Raw genomic sequence first — 24038 nt, 5'->3', positions numbered from 1 at the left:
AGGGATGAAGCATGACACGTCTGGCATCTAGTGGAGGGGAGGTCGAACGAAATTGACACCCAATTTGACAAAATCAGCCATTTTATTTTGTGCCGCATCTTGTCGAGTAAACTCGACCGTGGCGCGTAGAGGGTTAATTGCTGCAAGTGATCATGTTTTAGAATGTGTGGCAATTTTATACTTTTTTGAAATAACAAATACTGTTGACTAACTGAAAAGGTTACCTTTTACATTTATAATATTTACGCAGCTTGTTATGTTTCATAATTGTTGTAGTTTAAATGTCACTTTGAAAGCCTTTAATTGACTGTTTAATGACAGGTTCTCGTTGTGACAATTTACCCCATATTGTGTGACAAAATATTCTTCATAATATATATTTTTTTTGTGCATGTTTTTAGTGAGATGTTTATGAGGCATTTCCATAAAAATATTTAGTCAAAGGTGACTGCCGAATACATTGTTTTTGGATGGATGTGTTGGCTTGTATTGAACATTGAATGGACTCGCTTAAATAAGATGTTTCTGATTATTAGCCTGATGTGATCAATAATGCAGTGTGATTCAGCTGGCAGGAATGTTTATCCTGTGATTTGAGCTTAGCAATGTGCTTTTAGGTGACACATTAGTGCAGGCCTTTAGTTCGAATCACAGCGTGTCTGTATCAAGACAGTGTTCAGTAGCGCTGCCTTGTGCTGGGCAGATCAGGAGCCGGGTCATATGGCAGCCGTGTGGGGCGTGTGAAGATGTGGATGATGGGGCCCATTGGGGAACTTGAATGTTTGTGTATATGTCCATTAGCTTGTACTTTTAAGTGTGCGACCCCCCTAGGTCACGGTTTTCCATTTCTTCAACCCCATATCTCTGCACTCGCGTTCACAGAAAATTAGCTTGCATCTGGAGGAGCATTTCCGATTTCTAGATCCTGCCAAGTTTCTTTTTTTTTTCTTCTTGTCTTATCTTAGCACTGTCTCATCTCTCTCTTTGTTGTTTCACCACATCCATAAAGAGATGAAAAACACATTGGAACACAATGTACATGTTTGAAGCTCTTCAGATTAAACTGATGGCTCATTATTTGATCTGATTAGAGTGGCATGCTCTTTAATGGACTGTTTAATAAATTGTCATTTGTTCCAGTAAGCATTATGGTCTTTTTATGTTAATTTAATTAAAATAAAATAATCAGGTTAAACGCTCTTCAATTAAAGCAGCCACTGATGTTTGTTCTCAATTTAAAGAAACGGCTCGTTTATTCTTGCACATCATGATGAGAAACATAATTTGACTACATGGATCTCTTCTAAAGACAAAACATTTTTGAGGGAAAATGTTCTTATCATGAAAATAATGCAAAAAAAAAAAAAAAAAACTGAGTTCATTTTCTTAATGCAAAATATAACTTAAAAAAAAAGTTATTTTTGAACCAGGGCTGAAAAATAACCTTTACATTTCTTTATGACACTTACTCACTCAGGTCAATATTTACTACCTTCATCTCTGACCTGTGTTTTTCATTTCTACCATAGGAGTTTGAGAATGCAGAGGGAGAGGAATACCCAGCGGACATGTCCACGCCGGCATCGCCTGCATCTCACACCGGTCCCGACGTCTACATCCTGCCTCTCACCGAGGTCTCGCTGCCAGTCGCCAAGCAACCTGGCCGATCAGGTGGGTCTTTGTCACATCGCCTAGTTTGATTATTAAAAAGAAGCTTTCGATACGAGTAAGACCAGATGTGATATCATTTAAGAAAACCCAAAGCAGATTGGGCTCGTTGAGGATTTCCTCCCAGTCCTGAATCCGCTTTGACCCCGCTTATGCAAATCCCATATGGGTTTCACATTCTCTGGACTGGACTGAGTTTTATTTTTTTCCAGAGAATATTGAATATATTTCACTTCCAACCCACAAGTTCTCAAGTGTAAAATCCAGAAGTGACCAACGCCCTGCTGCTGCCTTCACTCTTCCCTTCTGGGATGAACACTGTCCCACAACCCTGCCTTGCTCTGGGCCCTCAGAAGCCAAGCCAGCTGTTCCGTGCTGATGGCCATGGCTGTGCAAAATTAAAAATTTAACTATTAACCTTACAATTTATGAGCGTGAATTTAAATTGTATTGTCCTCACCCAACATGAAGCTGAATTGGAATTTGAATGGGAATGATGCAATGAAGAATTTACCAATTTAAGTAAATTTAATAAGAATGATGAAATATGCAAAGTATTTCTATTCACTCTATGCTTCTATGAAAAACCCTATGACATCCATGGAACTTTTCAAATCCACAAAATGTTATTTATATTGGAAAAAGGTTCTTTAAATAAAAAAAAACTTTCCACTAAATGGTTCTTTGGAGAATCATACATGGTTCTTCATATGGCATTGCTGCAATAACCCCTTTTTTGACCCCCTTTTTTATTTCTAAGAGTGTATGTCGCATTTCAAACATATATACTGTACAATACTGTTCAAAACACTGTTTAGACACTGAATTGGAATTTAAAGGGATAGTTCACACAAAAATGAAAATTCTGTCAGTATTTATATTGTTCCAACATTTTTGATGAAATCTGAGAGCTGGATCACTCCTCCATACTATTCCATAGGCTTCTTGAGGGATTGAAACTTGCCGGCTTCGAAAAGGTATTAAAGACATTGTTAAAATAGTCCAAGTGACTACAGTGGCTCAATCTTAAGTGTATCAAACGACGAGAACACTTTTTGTGCGCAAAAAACAAACAAAATAACGATATTATTTCAACTATTCGTGTCCTTCTCTCTGGGCCTCGATTCAGTTTACTAGTTTAACAGTGTATGATCTATTGTTGCACGTCACACGCATCACACACATGACCAGCGTCGGCCAATAGTGAGCCTACGTGTGACGTAGCTCTACGCAATTACACTAGTTTAACTAGAGGCGCAAAGAGAAGAAAGTGAATAGTTGAAATAAAGTCGTTATTTATGTTTGTTTTTGCGCAAAAAAAGTATTCTCCTCGTTTGATACTGTAGAGTTAAGATTGAGCCACTGAAGTCACTTGGACTATTTTAATGATGTCTTTAATAACTTTTCGAGGCCGGCAAGTTTCAATCCCTCAAAAAGCCTATGGGCTAGTATGGAGGAGTGATCCAGCTCTCGGATTTCATCAAAATATCTTAATTTGTCTTCCAAAGATGAACAAAGGCCTTACGGGGTTGGAACAACATGAGGATGAGTAAATACTGACAGAATTTTCATTTTTTGGGTGAACTATCCCTTTAAAAGTCAGTTTCGAATCCAATAGTGCACAATCTGAGCTTTGGTTCTTTCTTTTGTCTGTATCTCTGGACCGGAATCTATGGATTGCCCCGAGACCACATGGCTGGCGGGAACAAATACATTGAAGAGAGACAGACTGGAGTCAGTATTCGCAGAGTTCTTTGATTTGTGTGCACTTCACTGGAGCAAATTCTCAAAATTAATTGCATTTCTGTCTTGTTTTTCAGTAACAACATCCTTGAAGATTAACACTTGTTTACATAGAATATTGTGTTAATTAAGTTTATTTGTCTTACCCCCTAGCAAATTGTTTTAAAATCCAAACAATTATTCACTCGAGCATTTTTTCGTCGTTCTCTCTCTTATTCAGTCTTGACCAGCACAAACATCTGCCTGTTGCATAATGTCGCCTCAGCCAGCCTACATAAATGTGCCTTGGAATCTGAGGAATCTGTGTACATTCCGATCCATACATCTCCCTCTTTCCCATAACAACAACTCAATTTATTATAGCCTGACAGTGATGCTAACAGCTATGTGGTGCGATTAGTAAAGGTCAGAGGTTAAGAGGTTGTGGTCATCCATATATCACAGAACTCTCACTCAACCCTCTGATATGGCATTTAATTTATGCGCTAAGTGAATAATAGATGCAGTATTTTGCCACCTGACCGATAAAATTTATCAAAGTAAAAATCCCACTAAGGTTTCTGTTATGGTATAGTTCACAGAATGTAATAAACAGCCTGGTTTCAGACATGGCTGAGGTGATGTCACTCCGTACGGATGAGGTTGAGGTCAGGAAGTCTCAGTCACTGTGACACAGGTAGCATCTGTCTGTAATCAGACGTGTCTTTCTTCACAAGAGAAGTTAGAAATGAAGACGCTAATTGTATGCGTTTATCTTCTGATTTGAGAGGTTTCAGCCAAACAGATCATGTATTGCTCTCTGGTGTGCAGTATCCACCCCAACACAGCTGTGCTCGTAAACACACCCTCACACACACACACACCTACCTCTGAGCAAGGGAATACTTTAAAAATCACATCATATCATATTTAACATGTGCACACACCCGGTTTATCATTTGCATTGTTGGGAAGAATAGACTAGAGGGACAAATAAAGCAAGACGAGCATAGCAGCAGTAAGCACATTTGATAATGTATGATAATTCTATTTGTTTAGAGTGGAATGATTTCTCACCATTATTTTCCCAACGACTGCATTCCCAGCAGTCATCTGACCAGTGTGTCGCTGTTTTCACTGTCCAAAAAACGTGCCGATGACTTCCTTGCTCTATGAAGTCCTTCCTTCAGAAATACGTAACAAGTTCTGATTGTGCCAGTGGTTCCTGTGTTGTGATTGGACAGCAGCTTATCGCACGTTACGAAAGGTCACGCCTCTTACCATAAATTGGAGATGCATGCGCATCTGAAGTGCTTCTTCTCCATGGGAACGCAACAAGACCACGCCCCCTTTTTTGTGTATTCCTCTGGCGGATATTAGTCAAAAAACTGTTCTAGCTACGTCATTAAAAAAGGAAGTAGTGGATGTAGTCCAAACAGGCTGTTCGCTGTATGCTTTGAAAGGGGACTTCTGTTAAATAAAATATCTCGCTAGGCATTGAACTTTCAGCTTTATAATTTTACAGGTATTATTTATGTTCTAACAGCAACATTACACACTAACTAAAGTTTGAAACATGGAATCACGAAGAACGGGACCTTTAAGAATAGCAATAGAGTACCGAAGTTGTGACGTCACTTTGTTAGCCAAAACGCGGAAGTGAGTTTGCATTTTAGCACTTCTGCTTCCCTCGCTCTAAAGTCTATGGTTTTTTTTGAATGGGCTTTTGCTAAATCGGTAACACTTTACAATAAGGTTCATTAGTTAATATTAGTAAATGCATTGACTAACATGAACTAATGATGAGCAATGCATTAGTTACAGTGTTTATTAATCTTTGTTAATGTTAGTTAATACAAATACAGCCGTTCAGTGTGCGTTCATGTTAGTTCACAGTCCATTAACTAATGTTAACTAATACAACCGTTTGATTTTAATAACGTATTAGGAAATGTTGGAATTAATATTAACTAATATTAATAAAGGCTGAGGAAGTATTGTTCACATATTGTACATGTTAACTAATGAACCTTATTGTAAAGTGTTACCCGCCTGAAATAAGGTCTGTGGTGATCAAAGCCTCTAAATATTTTCACGTTTTGATCTTTGATATAAAACAGACCACCTGGTTGTGGTTTTTTAAACTTTATTGTGTCTGCTTGTGATTTTTAAACTTTATATAGGCTTCAAAATGTATACATTTTGGATTAACTTGTAAATATTATCTTGATAGACAAAATGTGTAAGGGTCAAAACTCTTTGTTGAACACAGATCTTATTTTTTTTGCGATTTTCCAAAAGTCTATGGGGAAAATGCATAGCTTTTCAATCAAGGGAACCCATGTTGTACCACTATTTTTTTCATCTATTTATTTCAGCTGTATTTCAAAGACCAAAAAGTATTGATTGTTTTCTTTCTTTCTTGTTGGCTTTGTGCTGCTAATGATGGATACACAGTACACACTGATTTGATTGATAAATTAATTTCACATAATTTTAATCCATGCAATTTGTAACTACATCTTCAGTCTCTTCAAAATTGCTGTATGGCTGCTTGCAACAGTCATTGTAATATAATATTGAGTATCCCGTTCCCACATCACACATTCTGATCTGTTTACCGGCCATTTGCTTTCCCAGACTTAGACTAGAAACCTCAGGAATAATAGCATTAGTGTTTCCATCCTCTCAGTGGTACCATGCAGCACCGCCGGCATGACAAAGAGCCGAATTCTCCCCAGCGAGGTCTCTCTGAGGGGGCAGGCAGAATGAACAGCCTCTACAACACCACATGGGCGTAAAAAAATGGCTGCTGCATAAAAAGAGAACAAGGAGTGAGACAGTATGTCATGCACCCTTACAATAAACTGTCTGTGTGTGAGCATGATGAGATGAGAGATAGAGAGAAAGGGACTGTTATGGCATTTTGAGATGATAGAGAAATACAAGGATCTGTCAGATGGGAGGTTGAACGATACAGAAATTCACCGGTCAAATCTACTACGGCTGTCTACATCCATTCCCTGACTTCTCTGATTTCTGCATTTCAGAAAAATGCTCTTCAAGCAGTTTGATAGATCACGGCGAGAACTCTTAAAACAGACTCTCGAATTTGATTTTATTTTGTGCCGTTTAACCTCACTCTTGCTCAGAAGGTTGCTCACTGCCTTTTGGAGAGGATATTTGGAGGATGATTTTTGATGCACTTACAGCGTTCAGTTGTGCACTGAGGGTTTGTTATGTTGGAACAGTTCAAATATTGTTTAAATAATGATGTTAATTTCCTATTATTCATATTATTATTTTTTTTGTTATTCTTTGCATTTTACATAGGTTTAATTTTTTTTTATATTTTCTGTATTTTTCTGCTTATTTGACGATGCAATGGATTTAATATGTATTCTATGTAATGGGGGTCCAAGTGCTGAAAATGTTGCTGTTTTTCTAATTTAATCAATTTTTTCATTTCAAATTATATTGTCATCATATGATCATCCTGATGATCATCTTCTCCAGCAATAGAATAGAAGCAAGAACATCTGATCGTCTGCACAATAGAAGTATATTTTATTCGTGTTACGTCATTTTTTTCTTGATTTCATTCGTTTTTGAATGCCAGATTTTGCCTCTGGTCCATGTTGCCAATTAATATCTTGCTCTGTCTCTGTCTGATAATCATCCTTTAGTCCAGCTCCTGAGATCCACAGATCTTGGCCGCCATAGTTTGCTTTATATAAAGGAGATTGGACATGGCTGGTTTGGCAAGGTAAGTCTAGTTGGTCTATTGTTTATTTGATATTTGTTTTGAATGTCCACCTCGTAGACATGGATGCCCTTGTTTACTGCTACGGATCAACGGTTTAGCTCTGTAGTTTAGACCCAAGGATGTAGAAAATATCTTCCATGCTGCGTTAGCTTTGCCTCAGTAATACTCAAGCTTGTGGGACTTGTGTCTTGACTGTTCCCTGCGAGAATTTCTGTGTTGCAGTAAATTCCAGAAGTATTTTAATATTTCATAGGAATAATTTGTGCCTCTTTCATTCTCATTCTCTTTTCTTTCTCTCTACTTCTTTGTCTTTGTAACACACATATATAAACACACACTTCCCCAATTACCCCAACTTTCCATTGAATGGGTATGTCCATCTGTATGTCTGTGTCCCTCTGGCTGCATGTTTACCAATGTTTCATCTTGTTTTGTGATACGTCTCTCTGCATTTCCCTTTGAGCAACTTTTCGCATGACTCCTGGACTTGATTTCAATCTTTTTGGGTTTGTTTGTCTGTCTTCGACTTCCTTCCTTCCTTCTTTCCTTTCTTCCTTCCTTCCTATGTGCCCATTTTCTTCTTGTGCACATCTGTTTGTGTCTATCTGTGTCACCCTGTCCATAATTGTGTGTGTGTGTGTTGTCCATTTTCCCTCTGTTCATACCTGTATGTGTGTTTCTGTTGTCTTTCCCTTGTGTGTTTGTGTATATGTGTGTCTGTGGGGTGTCGTTCTCAGGTATTGTTGGGGGAGGTTCACTCTGGTCTCAGCAGTACCCAGGCGGTGGTGAAGGAACTAAAGGCCAGTGCCAGTGTCCAGGACCAGATGCATTTCCTGGAAGAGGCTCGGCCATACCGGTGAATAAATCGTGCATTGCTTGCATTTCATTTATATCTTTTATTTCATTTATTTTGTAAGAATGAATAAGGAGATGGTCAAATCCCTCCTGATTGTCCTTCTAAAAATATTCGGTATCATTTTTTTTATTATGTAGTAGAATCCAAAAGAACAATTTAGAAAAATGTCTTTGTTTGTTTGCTTTTTATTTCTCCATACAGTAGAGATAGATAGATAGAGTCAGTGAGATCAGTGTTGTGTTGGAATCCTAAGTGGCTTTGGGTAAAATGTCTAGTTAAAAAAAATGTCATTTGTAACGAACAAACATTTAATGGATAGTTCACTCAAAAAATAATATTCTCTCATTTACTCACCGTCATGCTGTTCAAATTTTGTTTGACTTTCTTTATTCTGTTGAACACAAAAGAAGATATTTTGAAGAGGTTTGTCCCATAAAATGACATTCAAAGGGTTTGAAAACTACTCTGACCCCCCTGACTTTTACTAGAGAGAGAAAAAACAGCGAACTGGGGTGAATAAAAATGATGACAGAAAATTCCTTTTTGAGTGATCTCTTCAAACCCAAAATGGAGACTGACTGTAGTGTATTGCAATGATTGGGGTACACTCTTTCTCCAGGTCTCTCCAGCATCCGGCTTTAGTTCAATGCCTCGCTCAGTGCACAGAGGTCACACCCTACTTAGTGGTCATGGAGTTCTGCCCACTGGTTAGTCTAATAGCTCTGTTTTTCTGTTTTTATTTTATTTTATAATTTTTGTGTTTTTTCCTCTCTAAAACCTCTAACCTAAAGTGTTAAATTTTGGCTTATCTCATAAACACAATTCATACCTAAAATCAAGTCAATTTGAGGAGAAGAAGTATATTTTTTTAGAGCTATCAAATGATTAATCACGATAAATCACGATAAATGTTTACATAATATATGTGGGTGCACTGTGTATAATTATTGTGTATATATAAATACACACACATGCATGTATATTTAAGAAAAAAATATTATTTATATATAAAATATTTATATTTATATATAATATAAATTATATATTTCTATATACAGTATATACATGAAAATATTTCTTAAATATATACAAGTATGTGTGTGTATTTATATATATATATATATATATATATATATATAAAATAATTATACACAGTGCACCCACATATATTATGTAAACACAAAACTTTTATTTTGGATGCAATTAATCGCGATTAATTGTTTGACAGCCCTAATATTTTTGTAAGCAGTGTTGAGAGGACGCATTACAAGTAGGCTAACGTGAATTACATAATCAGATTACTTTTTTCAAGTAAAAAGTAAAGTAAAGCATTATTCTTTCAAAGTAACACAAGTTACTTGCAATTTCGTGAACGGGATTTTACATTGCCAAACAATTGTTTGTTATTAAAAAACACACAAGAAAGTCCAGCACAGGTGAGAAAAAGTAAGTAATGTAACAAATTTCTTTCCATAAAAAGTAACTAAGTAACAGAATTAAAAGTAACTTTCCTTAACACTGTAAGTAACCCGATGATTTTTGCCTGGTGGATGATAAAACAGGCGATTAGAATCCTGTAGTCCATATCTAGAGATCAGAATATCATAGTCTTTATAGAAATGGGCTTGTAAGCAACCACATAGCAGCCACCTAGAACATGCTAGCACTACCTCTCAACCACTTAGCAATGTAAAACCCCTCATAATAATAGCAACCATATAGCAATGCCATGGTAAACATGCATAACACCCTAATGTTGTGCCTGCTTGTTTTGTATGTAATTGTGATTTATTTTATTTAGCAACAGCCACACATGATAGTGTGCTTCTTTATTTTATATCATTCTTCTCCTGTCATTGCTTAGCTACAGTAGGTCACATGTGCTACATCATTTAAGTCAACAGATCAACAACAACATCAAATGTTGCTGACCTAATGTCTTATTATATAACTCCCCCCAGTGGATAGCTGAGGCAAAATCAGTCTGACAGCACACTCTTTTGATGATTATGCATACTGATTTGAGTTTACACCTTATCTTTGTATTTTAGCATTTGTTTTCCCATGATAACAGGGTGATGTTAAAGGTTACCTGCGCAGCTGCCGGGCAGCAGATTCCTTGACCCCTGACCCCTTACTGCTTCAGAGAATGGCGTGTGAGATCACTTCAGGCCTGCTTCACCTTCACAAAAACAACTTCACCCATAGGTCAGCCAACATTTTCATACATATTATAATGTATAAATTTCTGTTTTACTGTGCAAATTCTTGTTTTGAAAACATTTGAATCCTTTAATTTTAGGAAGTACTGTATAATATCATCACAACCTTTATTACCACTCTCAAATAGACTATTGGAAGACTACCGTCAAGTATGAGTATGAAGTTAATGAGTGTGAATATCTGCTTTCCCTGCTGGTTTCTCCCTGCAACAATCTCCTGGTGCTGCCTGAGTGTTTTTACTCCACTCCAGCATCAGTGATTTTGTTGCCGGGGGTCACCACACTTCTTCATGCAACTTCAATATGTCCTTGCCAAGATACTTTAAACAGGTTCCTGAAGACAAGAGAATTATTTTTGGAAAGTAACCTCACAATGCAAGTAAAATGATGGCTATTTCTGGCACTGCATCTGTCCTACTTTGTAACTACTGTACTACTGTGTTCATTTTATGCGTGGTTCCAATTAAATAAATAACATCCAGATATCTTTTGAGCTAGCTAGAGATATGGAAACATTTAGGCTATGTTCTATTTTCAGAAGGTGCTTATCATATGTTTATTTATTTATGTTGTTCTGATTTTATGCAGTGATCTGGCTTTAAGAAATTGCCTGCTAACATCAGACATAAATGTCAAGATTGGAGACTATGGACTATCGCAAAACAAGTACAAGGTATGTACATTTAAATCTATACATTTTGACCAGTAATCAGTATAATCAGTGATCAGTAACCCGACAGTTTCTGGTTTCATTGACTTCCATAGTAGGAAAAAAACACTATACTATGGAAGTGAATGAGGCCAAAAACTGTCTGGTTACTGATATTCCTCTAAATATCAAAAAATCGTCTGAATGGATTCGAAAACGATAAAACCCAACTGTTTAACTCTGGGGGAGTTTTAAAATTAGCCTATTTTCAAAAAAAAAAAAAGTGGAGAATCCCTTTAATTTTGCTTGAGATGTTTTTGATATGACTTTTAAAGTTTAACTGAGAATCTAAAATCACTCGTAAATATTTTTCTTGTTTTACCTGATCAATTAGTTCGCCAATTATTTTAATGTTAAGCTCATTTATTGTCTGAGTTAGACTTAGTTTTCCTCAGATTAAGTGTTAAACAGGATTTGTTTAGCCAATTAAACACTTTCTCAAAACTTTTGGTCAATGTACTGCCAATCACAGCAGGGCTTTTGCCAAACACATAAACCACAGTGTCATCGCCGTACATCTGAAGACCAAATTCAGGTGACACTTCAGGCAGCTTGTTCACATACAGGCTGAAGAGAATAGGCCCCAGTATGGTTCCCTGAGGGATTCCGTTACTCATTAACATGAGTTTTAGATTACATTCATTTACTTTTCAAAGTTAGTTTTGAGCCTTTTCTCTCTTCATATCTGTTCATCTCCAGGACGACTACTTTGTGACATCAGACCAGACCTGGATTCCTTTACGTTGGATTGCCCCTGAACTGGTGGATGAGGTTCATGGTAACTTGCTAGTGGTGGACCAAACCAAGGAAAGCAACATCTGGTCTGTACCTTTACTCAATGCTACAACAAATAGCTAATTTTTGCATCCATGTGCTGGAAGTATAACATAAATATAATGTTGAATTAGGCCCCCAGTCAGGCTGTTTAGGAAGAACACACCTCTTAAATAACCTATATTATCGTAGTATCTATATGGCTAGATAGATAACATGTCATTATTAATTGATGCTTGAATACAGAATAATGTTGTACTTTCTCTCTGTACATAGGTCACTTGGTGTAACCATCTGGGAGCTGTTTGAGTTGGGGAATCAGCCGTACCGCCATTATTCAGACCGACAGGTTCTCAGCTATGCTGTGAAGGACCAACAATTGAAGCTGCCCAAGCCACTTCTTAAGTACCCTCTTGCTGACCGCTGGTGGGTGTCTAATAGATTTTATGTTGCTCTTCTTACTCATTTAATTAACCATTACCCAGAGTTAGAGCCCTGCATTTTCACTTTGTTAGAGGCTTTAAATTTTCACCCTTGTCTTTTGGAGTCCTTGCTCTTAAAACTATTCGTATAACACATTCATGATCAAATTTCTTTCATAGATGTAATCAAGTGTACACTACAAAACATTGAAACACAATGTACTCTATATTTTAATATTTAATAATATAATTTTCCAGTTACAATCTCTACAAATTCATTTATTAGAGGACCAATATTAAAGTTAAATATTTAGACTTGTTTTTATAGATTGTATCCTGAATAAAATAATTATAATAATTATAATAATATGTAAAATACATTTAGTCTTAGTGAATGGTCAGATTTTTGTAATAAAAAAACCCTACTGTAAAAAGAACTGAAAAAATAATGCTGTAACGTCTAAGTTATGTGGTTGTGTTCCCCGGTGATTCTCCTATGTATCCTTTGGATTTTGGATTAAAGACTATTTTGATGGTATCTTCTCCTTCGTGCTCTTTTATGTATTAGCCAAATGTTAAAACAGGTGGAAAAAAAAATCTCCCAGCTGTACTAAAAAATGCAATTATATTTAATATGCAAACTATTTACAAATGTAATATCTTATGCAGAGTTGCTTCTCAAGTAAATGAATCTTGTTTTAAGATTTTTTTTTAGATTTATTTTCACTGAAAATGGATCAAAAGACATAAAAGCTCATTAAGAAGTTATTTTTGCAGTGTATTTTTCAAAGTGTTTGCCTTAAATGTATTAGTGTTTCTGTTTTACCAGGTATGAAGTAATGCAGTTCTGTTGGCTTCAGCCTGACCAGAGGCCCAATGCAGAAGAAGTTCATCTGCTGCTTAGTTATCTATGTGCCAAAGGAGCCAGTGAGGCAGAGGAAGACTTTGAGAGACGCTGGAACTCCATGAGACCAAACACAAGTCATGTTAATCTCCATGGAGCTGGTGCACTTGCAATCAACATGCCCCTCTCATCCACCACTTCATCATTCCCCCTACTGGAGCAGTTCCCCACTGGAGACGGCTACAATTCAGAATCTGGAGATGACATCCTAACAGTAACTGAAACCAGCCATGGCCTCAACTTTGAGTACAAGTGGGAGCAGGCACAGGCTGAACAGCACTACCATTCCTCATCCACCACAGGCACTTTGGGTCAAAGCAATCCACATTGTCAGGAGGTATATTACCCTCCAGGTGGAATAGTGGGGGGCTGTTCTTTTGAAGAACTCGCCCTAGGGGTTTCTCCTTCATATTATGAGCCCAAACAACTTCATAACCCTGTTGTGGTACCAGTCCTGAGTGCCCATAGTCCATCAGTGAGTAATGAATACTATATCCGCATTGAGGAACCAATACAAAGCAATATTGATATGAACTTCACCATGTGTGCTTACAGTCCAGAGTTCGGGGGCAGCAGTGGAAGCTTTCTAACAGGTAGTGGAGACTCTGGGGAGTGTTTAATCTGTCCCCCTGAAGCTAAACCAGACATTTATTGGTCAGCAGATGTCCATAAAAGCAGTGCCTATGATTCTGATACCAGTCCTGCCATGTCTTTAACTATGGAGCCTCTTTTGGGACATGGTAGCCCCCTTAGGGCATGGGAGTCTGGTCACTATGTCTCATACAAAGACAGGGATGGAGGTTACTACTATGAACCATCACCTCCTAAGGTCATGGAGCACTATCTGATACGAGATCCAGCACAGCCTCCACACGAGAGCTGGGGGTCTCGAAGCCTGAGACAGGCACTTGGGGAACTGGAGGATCCTTTAGGCAACTCACCATCACTTGGAAGTCCTCCACAAGGCTATGCTGATCCTTACTTGGAGAACATCCAAGGCTCCATAATAGGAAAGAATGTTACAGGAGGATACTATGATATGATGGGCTCCTTGAGGAAAACTATGCCAGGTAGCCACTCAGTTTGTATTGATATGGCGTCTGGTGGTGCTATATTTGTAGGACGAGATGACAGCGACTCTGATGAAGAGGAAGACATTTTTGTGGAGAGACGAGGAAGAAGCTGGTCCACTGGCAATCCAGCAAATACAAACACAATGACTTCGCATCAGAGGAAGGGGTCTGGTCACCAGGATTCGTATGCAGACTTCCACTACACTATGCCAATGACAGACATTGAGGATACGTGGCCAGAAGAGCAGAACCTGCCGTACCATATGGCTAAACCTGTTGACTACTTAGAGACAACGGTAAAAAGCAACACTTGCTTGGTGCATGGAAGACACATAACTTCAAACCCTTCACCCGAGTGCAACTCGTATATCCATATGTGCCATGAACCCAGAGAGGCTGAAGTGTATCCTGTACCATGTTGTCAAGCTTTGAGCAGTTCACATTTTGTAGACCCTCTAACGGGAACACTTGTGAGGAACTGCTTCATGATCGACTGTATTCCAGGGAAAGCCATGACATTGCCCCCAAAAAACCAACATCTAGGCCAAGCACCTTTATCTGCTGAAAATATAGTCTCCAAAATAGAGTCATCAAGGGAAGGAGCCAAAGAGTTTGATATTTCAGAGCAATATGTGCATATTGCGGCAGGGGAAACCAACTTAAAACAAGAAAAAACTTTGCATCAAGATGCTTCTCCAGCAGATCCTAAAACTGAAATTACCTCCATCCCTTCACAGTTGAACAAATCATCCCTATCAGAGTTACCCAAATCAGAGCCAGAGTCAGAGTTGAGTAAGACAGCAGACAGCGGTGTGGGCCGTGGATGCTCTAGTATCAGCCTGGTAGAGATTGATGACTGCAGCGATGATGACATCACTGATGTAACCTCAGAGATTTTTTGTGAATTCACAGTAGAAGCAGAAAATGCCGACTACGCTAATCCAACATTCAAGTCATTACAAAAGCAGGTTGGTACGCCTGATTCCATGGACTCCATTGACATACCATCTACGGCATGTTCTAGTGAGACACTCAGCCCTGCCTCCATCCACCCATCAAGCTCTCCCAAGACTGTGGACAGTGGTTATGACACCGAAAACAATGAATCTCCAGAGTTTGTCCTAAAGGAACCCCATGAGCTACAAGATTCCAAGGCTTGTATCCAACCATTGGGAAAGGTAACATCTGCGACTATCTTTGTCAGCGAAGAAGAAGAGATTGAAAGGGCAGAGGATGAGAAGCTAGAGGACAATCTTGATACTGTAATGGCCTTTACAACATCTGAGAGCAATGATGGAGAGCTGAAAGCACTGAGTGATAAAACTCCATACAGAGATTCGGCCTATTTCTCTGACTACGATGCTGGGAAAGATAAAGAAAGCGAAGAGGACATCAATGAACTTGATGATCAGAAAGATGGACTGGAGGAAATTATAGATAAAGAGGAGCTACTTCCTCCACAGAAGGAGACAGAGGGAGAGGAATATTGTATGCCATCTACAAGGGGCCATGAAAATACTCCAGAAAAGGCTGATGATTCCACCTCAAACAATCCATCTAAGATAGATGAAGGTATGTCTGTTTGCGACACAATCTGTAGTGTGTCTCTCTCACCCCCTGATAATGAAGAGTCTGCCATAAAAGATCATTTTGATGATGAAAATATTGGAATAGATTCAGATCTTTCTACAGAACCAAAATCGGAAGTATCTGATTCAAATACTTTTCTTGGTCCTGATGTAAAGCAAGAGGACTCCTTCACACAAGTTGGCATTGAAGATAGTCTGACTCTTGACCAAGTAACTTCTGAGGGCAATGTTGTAAACACCAAAATTGAGTCCATTTCAGAGGTCCTCATCGATGAGAATGAAGCGGCCATATTCAAAGATGTGGGCTGTACTATTTTTTCCGAAGAGGAATTAGCGTCTAAGAAGAAAACAGCAGAAAGGCACAGTTTCTCTACACATGAGGGGCTGGAATCCAGGAGGAAGGACTGTGAAGAAGGAGGACGTAAAAGAAGCTCCATACGTTCTGGCTCTCCTCCTCCTCCATTAGAAGGACGGGTATCTCCCACAGATGGAGAGGAGGCAGATGAGGAAGATGGGGACTCTGAAGACAGCGATGAATCCGATGAGGAGCTGCGCACATACAGCATCCACGAGCAGAGCGAAGAAAGCGAGGATGAGATCTTGACCGTTCCTATTATTGTGAGCGATTACAGTGATGCACACAAACTCAGAAGCCTACTTAAGAGGCCAGTGGTGCTCAGTGATTCACTGTCTGATGAAATTGAAAGCAAAAAGAAGGTGGTGTCATTCTTCGATGATGTCACTGTCTTTCTATTTGACCAGGTATGTGTTGTCCAGATATTTCAAGACAGTTTTCGATGACATATTGAATCAGATTTGAGTACTTTTGAAGTTTAATCATAAAATTGTGTGTCAATGCCTTCAGGAAAGTCCAACCAGAGAGTTGGCAGATCACAGTTTTCCCTTGGGTGGAGAGACAAGCAAATCGAGCGCAAAGTGTAAAGTGCAAAACCAACAGGAAAAAGTCAATGCCTCCGATGACTCTTCTGATGGAAACATATCAGAAGAGAGTAAGCTTCTTCTTTTTTTTCACTGCACAAATCATTTAACCATCTATCACACTATCTATTTACCATCCTTCTTTGTCCTTGATCTTAGGTGCAGGGTTTGAATGGGAAGATGATTTCCCATTGTTGCCCCTTCCCACATCTTCCGAGGGGTCTCCTCCGGACATCACTGCAAAGCCGAGCCCACCGACCGTCATCACTAAACCTGTTGCACAAGTCTCTCGTTTTACCATTTCTCCATCCAATGTGTCACGTTTCTCCATTACACATGTCTCGGATTCAGATATTGATTCTGCATGAGGTGAGACTGCACGTTTGAAGCAGTGTTTTTATCATAAATGGAAGCTTAAACATCTGTATATATAATATTTTGTGGTTCTGTTAGCGTGCTAGCCAACATTACAATGTTGATAAAGAGTTAAGTTACTGGGCTCTTGCTTTTGTGAGACTGTTCACTAGGGGTATGATTCTCGCTTGGGGTGCGAGAGGTCCCGGCTTCATATCCCGGACGAGCCCCCATTTAATGTTACGACCCTAAACACTTTCACTGTGGAACCTACCACTCTGAAACGTCCTGTAAAATCCGTGCTTGCAAACATTTCGTGCAATCTTCTTGTTCGTAAACATACTCAGGGTCTGAATTGACCTCAAATTGCTATGGCAAAATTGATGATATTGTTAATATTGACACCTGAGCAGATGAAACTCATGGTTATAGTAAGGGGAGTGACATTTCCGGAAAACACGCTCTAAGTGGTTTGCCAATGTCAGCACACTGGGCCATCTAACCAAATCAGAGCACATTTCGTTTTTCATAAGGAGGGGCTTCATCGAGACAGGAACTAAATAGTGCATTTGAGACTGAATAGGAAGAGAAGTGCTGCAATCAAGTAAAAGTCAAGAATGAAACCTTATTCATAGGGAGATAATAGGACCCCTTTAAACTGTATACATTCTTCTTATTATTATTATTAAAATAATAAATTGGAAACTATATTAACAGGTTTAAAGTAGCCTACATAATTTTTTAAGTTTCACATTTTTTGTCTTTGAACAGATTTATTCTACAGTAAAATCTTTTTTTATTTTCCAAAAGCTTTAGACTTTTATTATGCGATAATATGTGATAAGTTAATTAAATATAAAGCTAATTTAAAGTTGTGTTTTTCCTCTGTTTTAAAGGTAGCAGTGAAGACGGTGAAATAGAGTGAATCATCATACTAATACCAACAGTGAGCTGCACTGACAGACCCCTCAGTGAGAAGAAGGTTTGGATCTCTTTGGAAACCGTTTTTGGATTTCCTCAAAGACAGTGCCACTTAATGACAGCAAACACTTCAGAGCAGCCCTTTTAAAAAAGGGCCCAGAAGAAAAAAACACGTGGAAATGACTAAACATATTAACAAACACAAACTAAAATTTAGCATATTATAGATGAAAGAGAATTTGGATGGATCTGCTTTGTTCATATGGACCTACTGAAAACTGACTGTGACTGTTTACAACATCATATACTGTATTTTTGGAAAGTGTTGGAAAAGACGCTAAAGGTATCACTGCATCAAAAATCGAAAGAGACCATCTTAGCGAAATGTAACAAAACTAAACCATACTGATTTTTACTGTGAAATACCAATGCAGTGTTGTTTGTAAAGGAGGAGTTTAAAAAGAAGAGGGTATTTAAGTGTTTTCATGACTAAAATGAAGTTCACGACACACGGCTGCCTTGTGTATGTCACCTGCCTGAGAGTAGCATTGTGTTATGGTGACATGGCATTCTGAAACCATTTTATTAATAACCACACTTTATTATCAAATCTCTTTCTTCATAATTTGCTTAGTGTTTTAGATCATGTTTGTTATTTATTTACTTATTACTCAGTTCTTCAAATCAAATTAATTCCCAGAAAGCAATTTTGCCATCTAATAGCCATCCAAACACAGACCTGACGTCTAGGTTAAAACAAGGAAAAAGTGAAAATTGAATAGACGTCTAACAATAGCTGAAGAGAGTACAGGCATAGAACATGTCAAAGAAACCAAACACATTATAATCACTGTTGACTTTGCTTACATGATGTAATATCATACATCTCCCAAGTTATTTTAGCCAAAACGACATGTAACCAAATAGCAGAAATCATGTTCTGATGAGTTTGACTTAGAATATCTGCAGCTAAATCCATGAAATTATATATATAAAGTGAAATGATTACCTTTTTAAAGTATTGAAGTTTTAAAAGTAGGCAAGTAGAAAATCTTCATAATACTCAAAAATAAATATTAAACAATATATAATTGACAACATATTATGTAATGGGGGATTTCAATGATCTGACATGTATTTAATGATGTATTTAGAGGGTGAAGAGGGCCTCTTAATCTAAATCATTATCATTAGCCATTTGAATCATATTATTAAAAAAACAAAAACAAAGGTGATTACAAATGACCAGAAAGTGTTGCACTTTACCTGTATTCACCCTGTTAAATGATGCTGTACATGCCTGCTATCTTTTGAGGATTGAAGCCGGGTTGTAGGCTATTATGATCAGGGTGTTAATAATATACATAAAGAGTGTTATTTATTAGCCAACACATGTTTTATATTTCCTTGAAAACAGATAAATGCTTTTTAGCATTGCAAGCTGCAACGCTAAACAGAACGTCATGCTGAACTTGATGTTGGACTTTATAAATTGACCAAAAGGAACAATTTCAACTGCTGAACAAAATGGACATGATCTTGTGACTTTTTTCACATATGGTTGGGAAACAACACGTCGGACGTGATCAAGGAGGACGAGTCTGCAGATGTGACTGAGAACAGTGTACAGTGCGGAGGGATTCGATGTTACCTGCACACTTCTGTGCGTTAAATCTCCATACGCTACTCTCGATATGTTCTGTTTGTTTGCCCGTGAAGGCGTTTATTCTATGTAACCGTCTAGCTTAGATTGAACTAGACAACAGTCTGTACTATTTTTGTATTTGATTCAACAATTTTAAACTACCGAAAGATCAAATGGGAACTTAGGAGGTAAAGGAAAAGTATGTGTTTTCTGCCAAAGAAATGTTTCACGTGATTTGGCACACGCCGGATTGGTGTCCCTGTTATTCTGATCCAGAGCGGCAGATTCACTGATTTTTTTCCCTGGGAAATTTCCCTGTACGATGGTTTTGAATTGCAGTATAATGTTAAGCGAGAGTGGGTGTAAGTCTGTTTCTCAAATTTGTCAAACTTAGTGAGAAAAATAAAACCATTCTATTTGACGGTATTCTCTTGCAGTTTTTTATTCTCAGTCGCTTTCAGGACCTCATTACATGAAATCCAGGGGGTGGAGTTGGATCCAGATCTAAGGGGTGGAGATGGGAAGGATTAGGGGTGGGGTTATGGTTCAGGGGGTGGAGGTAACTAGAATCAGGGGGTGGGGTTAGGGATCACGGGGCGGAGATGGGTAGGTTTATGTTTATGTAAGGTGGGAGGAGTTGGATTCCATGATGGTGGAGATTAAAAAATGTTAATTAAAACAATAATAATAATAATAGTAATGTTGTGATTCTTTTTAATAATGTAGCGATAATTTTTTAAATATAGTGGTTCTTTTTTTAAAATGTAACGTTTCTTTAATAAAATGTTTTTCAAAAAGAATCGCACATTTTTTTTTTAAAGAATTGCTTCATTTTTCGAAAAGAATCATTACTTTAAAAATAAGAATCACTGCCTTTTTTCGAAAAAGAATCGCTACTTTTTCTAAAAGAATTGCAACTATTTAAAGGAATACCTACTTAAAAAAAGAATCGCTACTTTTATTCAAAATACATTTATTTAAAATTAATCAATACAATCAATACACTTTCGAAAAGAATTGCTACATTTTAGAAAAGAATTGCTTGTATTAAAAATGCATCAATACATATAATCAATACAATCACTACACTTTCAAAGAGAATTTATACTTTTTTGAAGTCGCTACCTTTTTCGAAAAGAATCTTTACATTTATTCAAAATGCATCAATACATACAATCAATACAATCCCTACACTTTAAAAAAATAAACAACTTTTTCGCAAAGAATCGCTACTTTTTAAAAAATTGCTACATTTTCAAAAAAATCACTCCTTTTTTCAAAAAGAATCACTACTTTTTCTAAAAGAACAGCTGTTTTTCAAAAAGAATCGCTACATTTTCAAAAATAATTTCTACTTTTTCGAAAAGAATCGCTACATTTTTTTTGAAAAAGAACCTCTACCTTTTTCATACAATCAATAAATACAATCAATACACTTTCGAAAAGAATCATTACATTTTTTTAAAGAATCACTATATTTTTCAAACAGAATCACAACATTTTTCGAAAAGAAATTAAGAATTACTGCTTTTTCAAAAAGAATAGCTACATTTTCAAAAAGAATCACTACTTTTTCAAAAAGAATCACTACATTTATTCAAAATGCATTTATACATTAATTTGAAATGCATCAATACATACAATCAATCAATGCAATCATTGTCAAAAATAACTGCTTTAACTGCTAATAACTGCTTCAAAATTCACGTTTTCACTATGGGTGTGTGTAATTTATGCTGTAGAACAAAATGTCAAAGTATCGTAAAGCTTTGACAGGATTTCATCACAGCAGAAAGTAGTGCATAATACCTTCATTAAAGTAAAAACTATAAAGCAAAATAATGCATTCAGACCAATAAACTGCCAAGTTGCTATGCATGAAAGGGTCTTTCTTTTTCAACTGTTGCAGGGCATGACGAGTTTCTCGAAAACTATAATAAATGATTGTGCCTGTCTAGCAATCCAACAACTGCTAACAATCTAGCATTTTGATTTTTATGGATTTGCTGTTTGTAGTCTGTCAACTATCGGCAGGGTACGCGGTTGCTTACGGGCCTGCCCTGGACCAATCAGGGGCCCGCGTGCCTGGAAGATATTGATTGACAGCTGGCCCCCCCATCGCATTTTCTACTTTTAGTCTGATCGCATTTTAATTTTTCGCAAATATATTTTAATAAATAATGACGACAGCGTCGAACTGATCATTGAATGTGTTTGAAACAAACAATAATGGATTTTGGTGCAATTTGTTTCAAATGGGACTGTGGAATCCCCGGGTGAACATGCGCATGCGCAAACGTAAAAAAAAAGTTTGAACTTGAGATTGAGTCGTCAAATTACAAACACAAAAATCGCTTTCAAAGGCCCAAACGGAAAAAGCAATTTGACAAATGAATTATCATTTCGTTCATGCTTGAAAGACCGTATCTCACAAACAGTGCAACTGCTGATTGTCGAGAACAGCTGCATCACTGCGAGCGAGTTTCGGGGAGGTTTGCACTGCTTTCATGCTTTTTCTCACCATCCCAGTGACAGTGGCTTCTGCAGAGCGTTCTTTTTCAAAACTGAAACTGATAAAAAAAAAAAGCTATCTCAACTTAGAGCTCAATGGGACAGAGTCGTCTCTCTGGACTTGCCATATTGAGAATGCCCCCGCGCGCCATCTGGATCTTAATCGACAACTTCGCACAGAGGAAAGCCCGGAAAAATGCAGCTATAACGCAAGTAAGCATTTTTTTTAATGTATTTGGACCTAGGCCTATGTGTGTGTAGTCATAGCAGTGAGTAACAATGTGTTATGGTGCGCCGTCACCAGCAGTGTGTTTTTTAATTGTGCGAATCGTGGACATTGCCGGTGGTGGGGGGGCCGCATTAAAAATCCTTCTTAAGGGCCCGGTGTTGGCTCGTTACGCCACTGGTTTTCAGCCAGAAGATATAGGCTATAAAGATGAGAACAGCTTTATTTGACATTTTGTCTATATTCTGAAAATACAACAGCCAGGCTTTGTGGAAAACAGATGTAAAGTGCCGATGCTTGGCGCCATCTAGCGAGCAAGTGAGCAGGCGTCAGCTATTTTCCACAAATGGTTGGCAACATTTATGTAACATTGAATAAGTGTGATTATTGAGAAATGGTGATGAGGGTTTTTTTAAAGATAAGATAAAGAGGAAGTTGAGGGAGTGGGACATTCTTGGAGAGCAGTCTCTATTCATTTCTATCCAGAGAAGACAATAGCTTTGAGATCTATTCTCCAGGCCCTTCTTAGTAGGCCTAGAATTTTTGATATCTGAAAAAACATCATTGCAAAATGATTATGACACATGAAGTGTGCATTTTTCTTTTTCTGTGAAATACAAAAAAGTAAAACATTTTGCAGATTGATGTCACCAAACAGAATCGTGATGGTGATATAAATGAAATATTGTGAGAAATTGTTTATATAACAATGCAGAATATATCATAAAATGCATGATATTAAATGAAGAGGTGCATTGCTGTCCATATTAAAAACAATAAGATTCAAGTTTTGCTTGAATCACTTTATTGAGGCTGAACCTTATTTTGAATTATTCAAAGTGCAAGAGAAAACAAATATGTTGTAGCCTATGGTGGAAAGAGGGCAGAAACTGTGCAGTATGAGACACAAATACATATCTATGTATGTTATCTGGTCATTTGAGCAGATTTCTTCAATGGACCAAACGTACAATCGACTAAAAGTAGGACGATCTTACTAAATATATTTTCATTTGTCGAGTGATGGTTTCTTTATCATAAGGATCATATGATCCATATTAAGCTCAACTTGTAATGCAGTAGTAGAATGAACAGATGATGGCGTTCTGTGGATCGTGTGTGTAAGGTAATGTTCTGTACAGTATCTTCATGTGGCCTGTAAAACATTTGTCCTAACAATGGAGTCGAAATCCATGGTCTTCAGTTGCGATGAGTTTGGGTTTCTGCTTGCTGATGGAATTGCTTTGTCTTTGGCGAGATGTGAGCGCAAATGTGGTGAATTGGAGAGGGTCCGTCACTCTAAAAGAAAAAAAAACATAAACCATATAGCATCAAATAAAGGATTGACCCATTGTTTCTAAGGACGCTTAAAAGTGACAATAAAACATGCAAAAAAAAATGTTAAAAGGGATATTTGCGTGAGTGAAATTGGAAGGAAATGAAAATAATAATTTCGAGATTATGCATGCCATAAAAACAGAATTCAAGTTCTCTTTTCCCTGAGTTATTTGGCTGCTCAAAAGATTCATTTCAGATTAATATGAAGTCATTTCAGGAAATCATCACATCATATTTTGCTTTGAAATATGAAATTGTATTTGTAAATTGAATTCTTCAGAAAGCTGGGGCTTTATCAAATGGGGAGGAAAGAACTTGAAGCTGAAGTAAAATCAGTTTCAACATGCTGGAAACAGAAATATAGAGACCCAAAAGTTGAAAATCATTTTCGGGGTCACT

General features: G+C 37.5%; 2 protein-coding genes across 10 annotated transcripts in view; one reads left to right on the top strand and one right to left on the bottom strand.

Annotated features, from left to right (window-relative positions):
* The window catches only part of lmtkb (lemur tail kinase 1 b), a 47251-nt gene extending 27261 nt beyond the window's left edge, over positions 1-19990 (top strand). For 3 of the 5 annotated variants that reach the window (XM_039665200.2, XM_089122301.1, XM_089122302.1), the window contains 12 exons: positions 1530-1671; positions 7077-7156; positions 7894-8012; positions 8632-8719; positions 10087-10220; positions 10823-10907; positions 11643-11764; positions 11994-12143; positions 12969-16467; positions 16571-16715; positions 16804-17013; positions 17895-19990. In XM_039665200.2, the coding sequence (XP_039521134.2) occupies positions 1530-1671; positions 7077-7156; positions 7894-8012; positions 8632-8719; positions 10087-10220; positions 10823-10907; positions 11643-11764; positions 11994-12143; positions 12969-16467; positions 16571-16715; positions 16804-17012 (4773 nt within the window). In that variant the 3' untranslated portion in view covers position 17013; positions 17895-19990. The other 2 variants (XM_089122304.1, XM_089122303.1) reach the window with 2 other exon arrangements.
* A 530-nt stretch (positions 19991-20520) lies between these two features.
* baiap2b (BAR/IMD domain containing adaptor protein 2b) overlaps positions 20521-24038 on the bottom strand; it is a 56566-nt gene continuing 53048 nt past the window's right edge. For 4 of the 5 annotated variants that reach the window (XM_039665240.2, XM_039665228.2, XM_039665231.2 and 1 more), the window contains one exon: positions 20521-23600. In XM_039665240.2, coding sequence (XP_039521174.2) covers positions 23474-23600 — 127 coding nt within the window. In that variant the 3' untranslated portion in view covers positions 20521-23473. The remainder of the gene's footprint in view (positions 23601-24038) is intronic. The other variant, XM_039665235.2, reaches the window with a different exon arrangement.

Source organism: Pimephales promelas, chromosome 17 (assembly GCF_988280905.1).
Source record: "Pimephales promelas chromosome 17, fPimPro1.hap1.1, whole genome shotgun sequence".
NCBI lineage: Eukaryota > Metazoa > Chordata > Actinopteri > Cypriniformes > Leuciscidae > Pimephales > Pimephales promelas.
The sequence above is the reverse complement of the archived record's forward strand: the minus strand, read 5'-3'. Positions and strand labels throughout refer to the sequence as shown.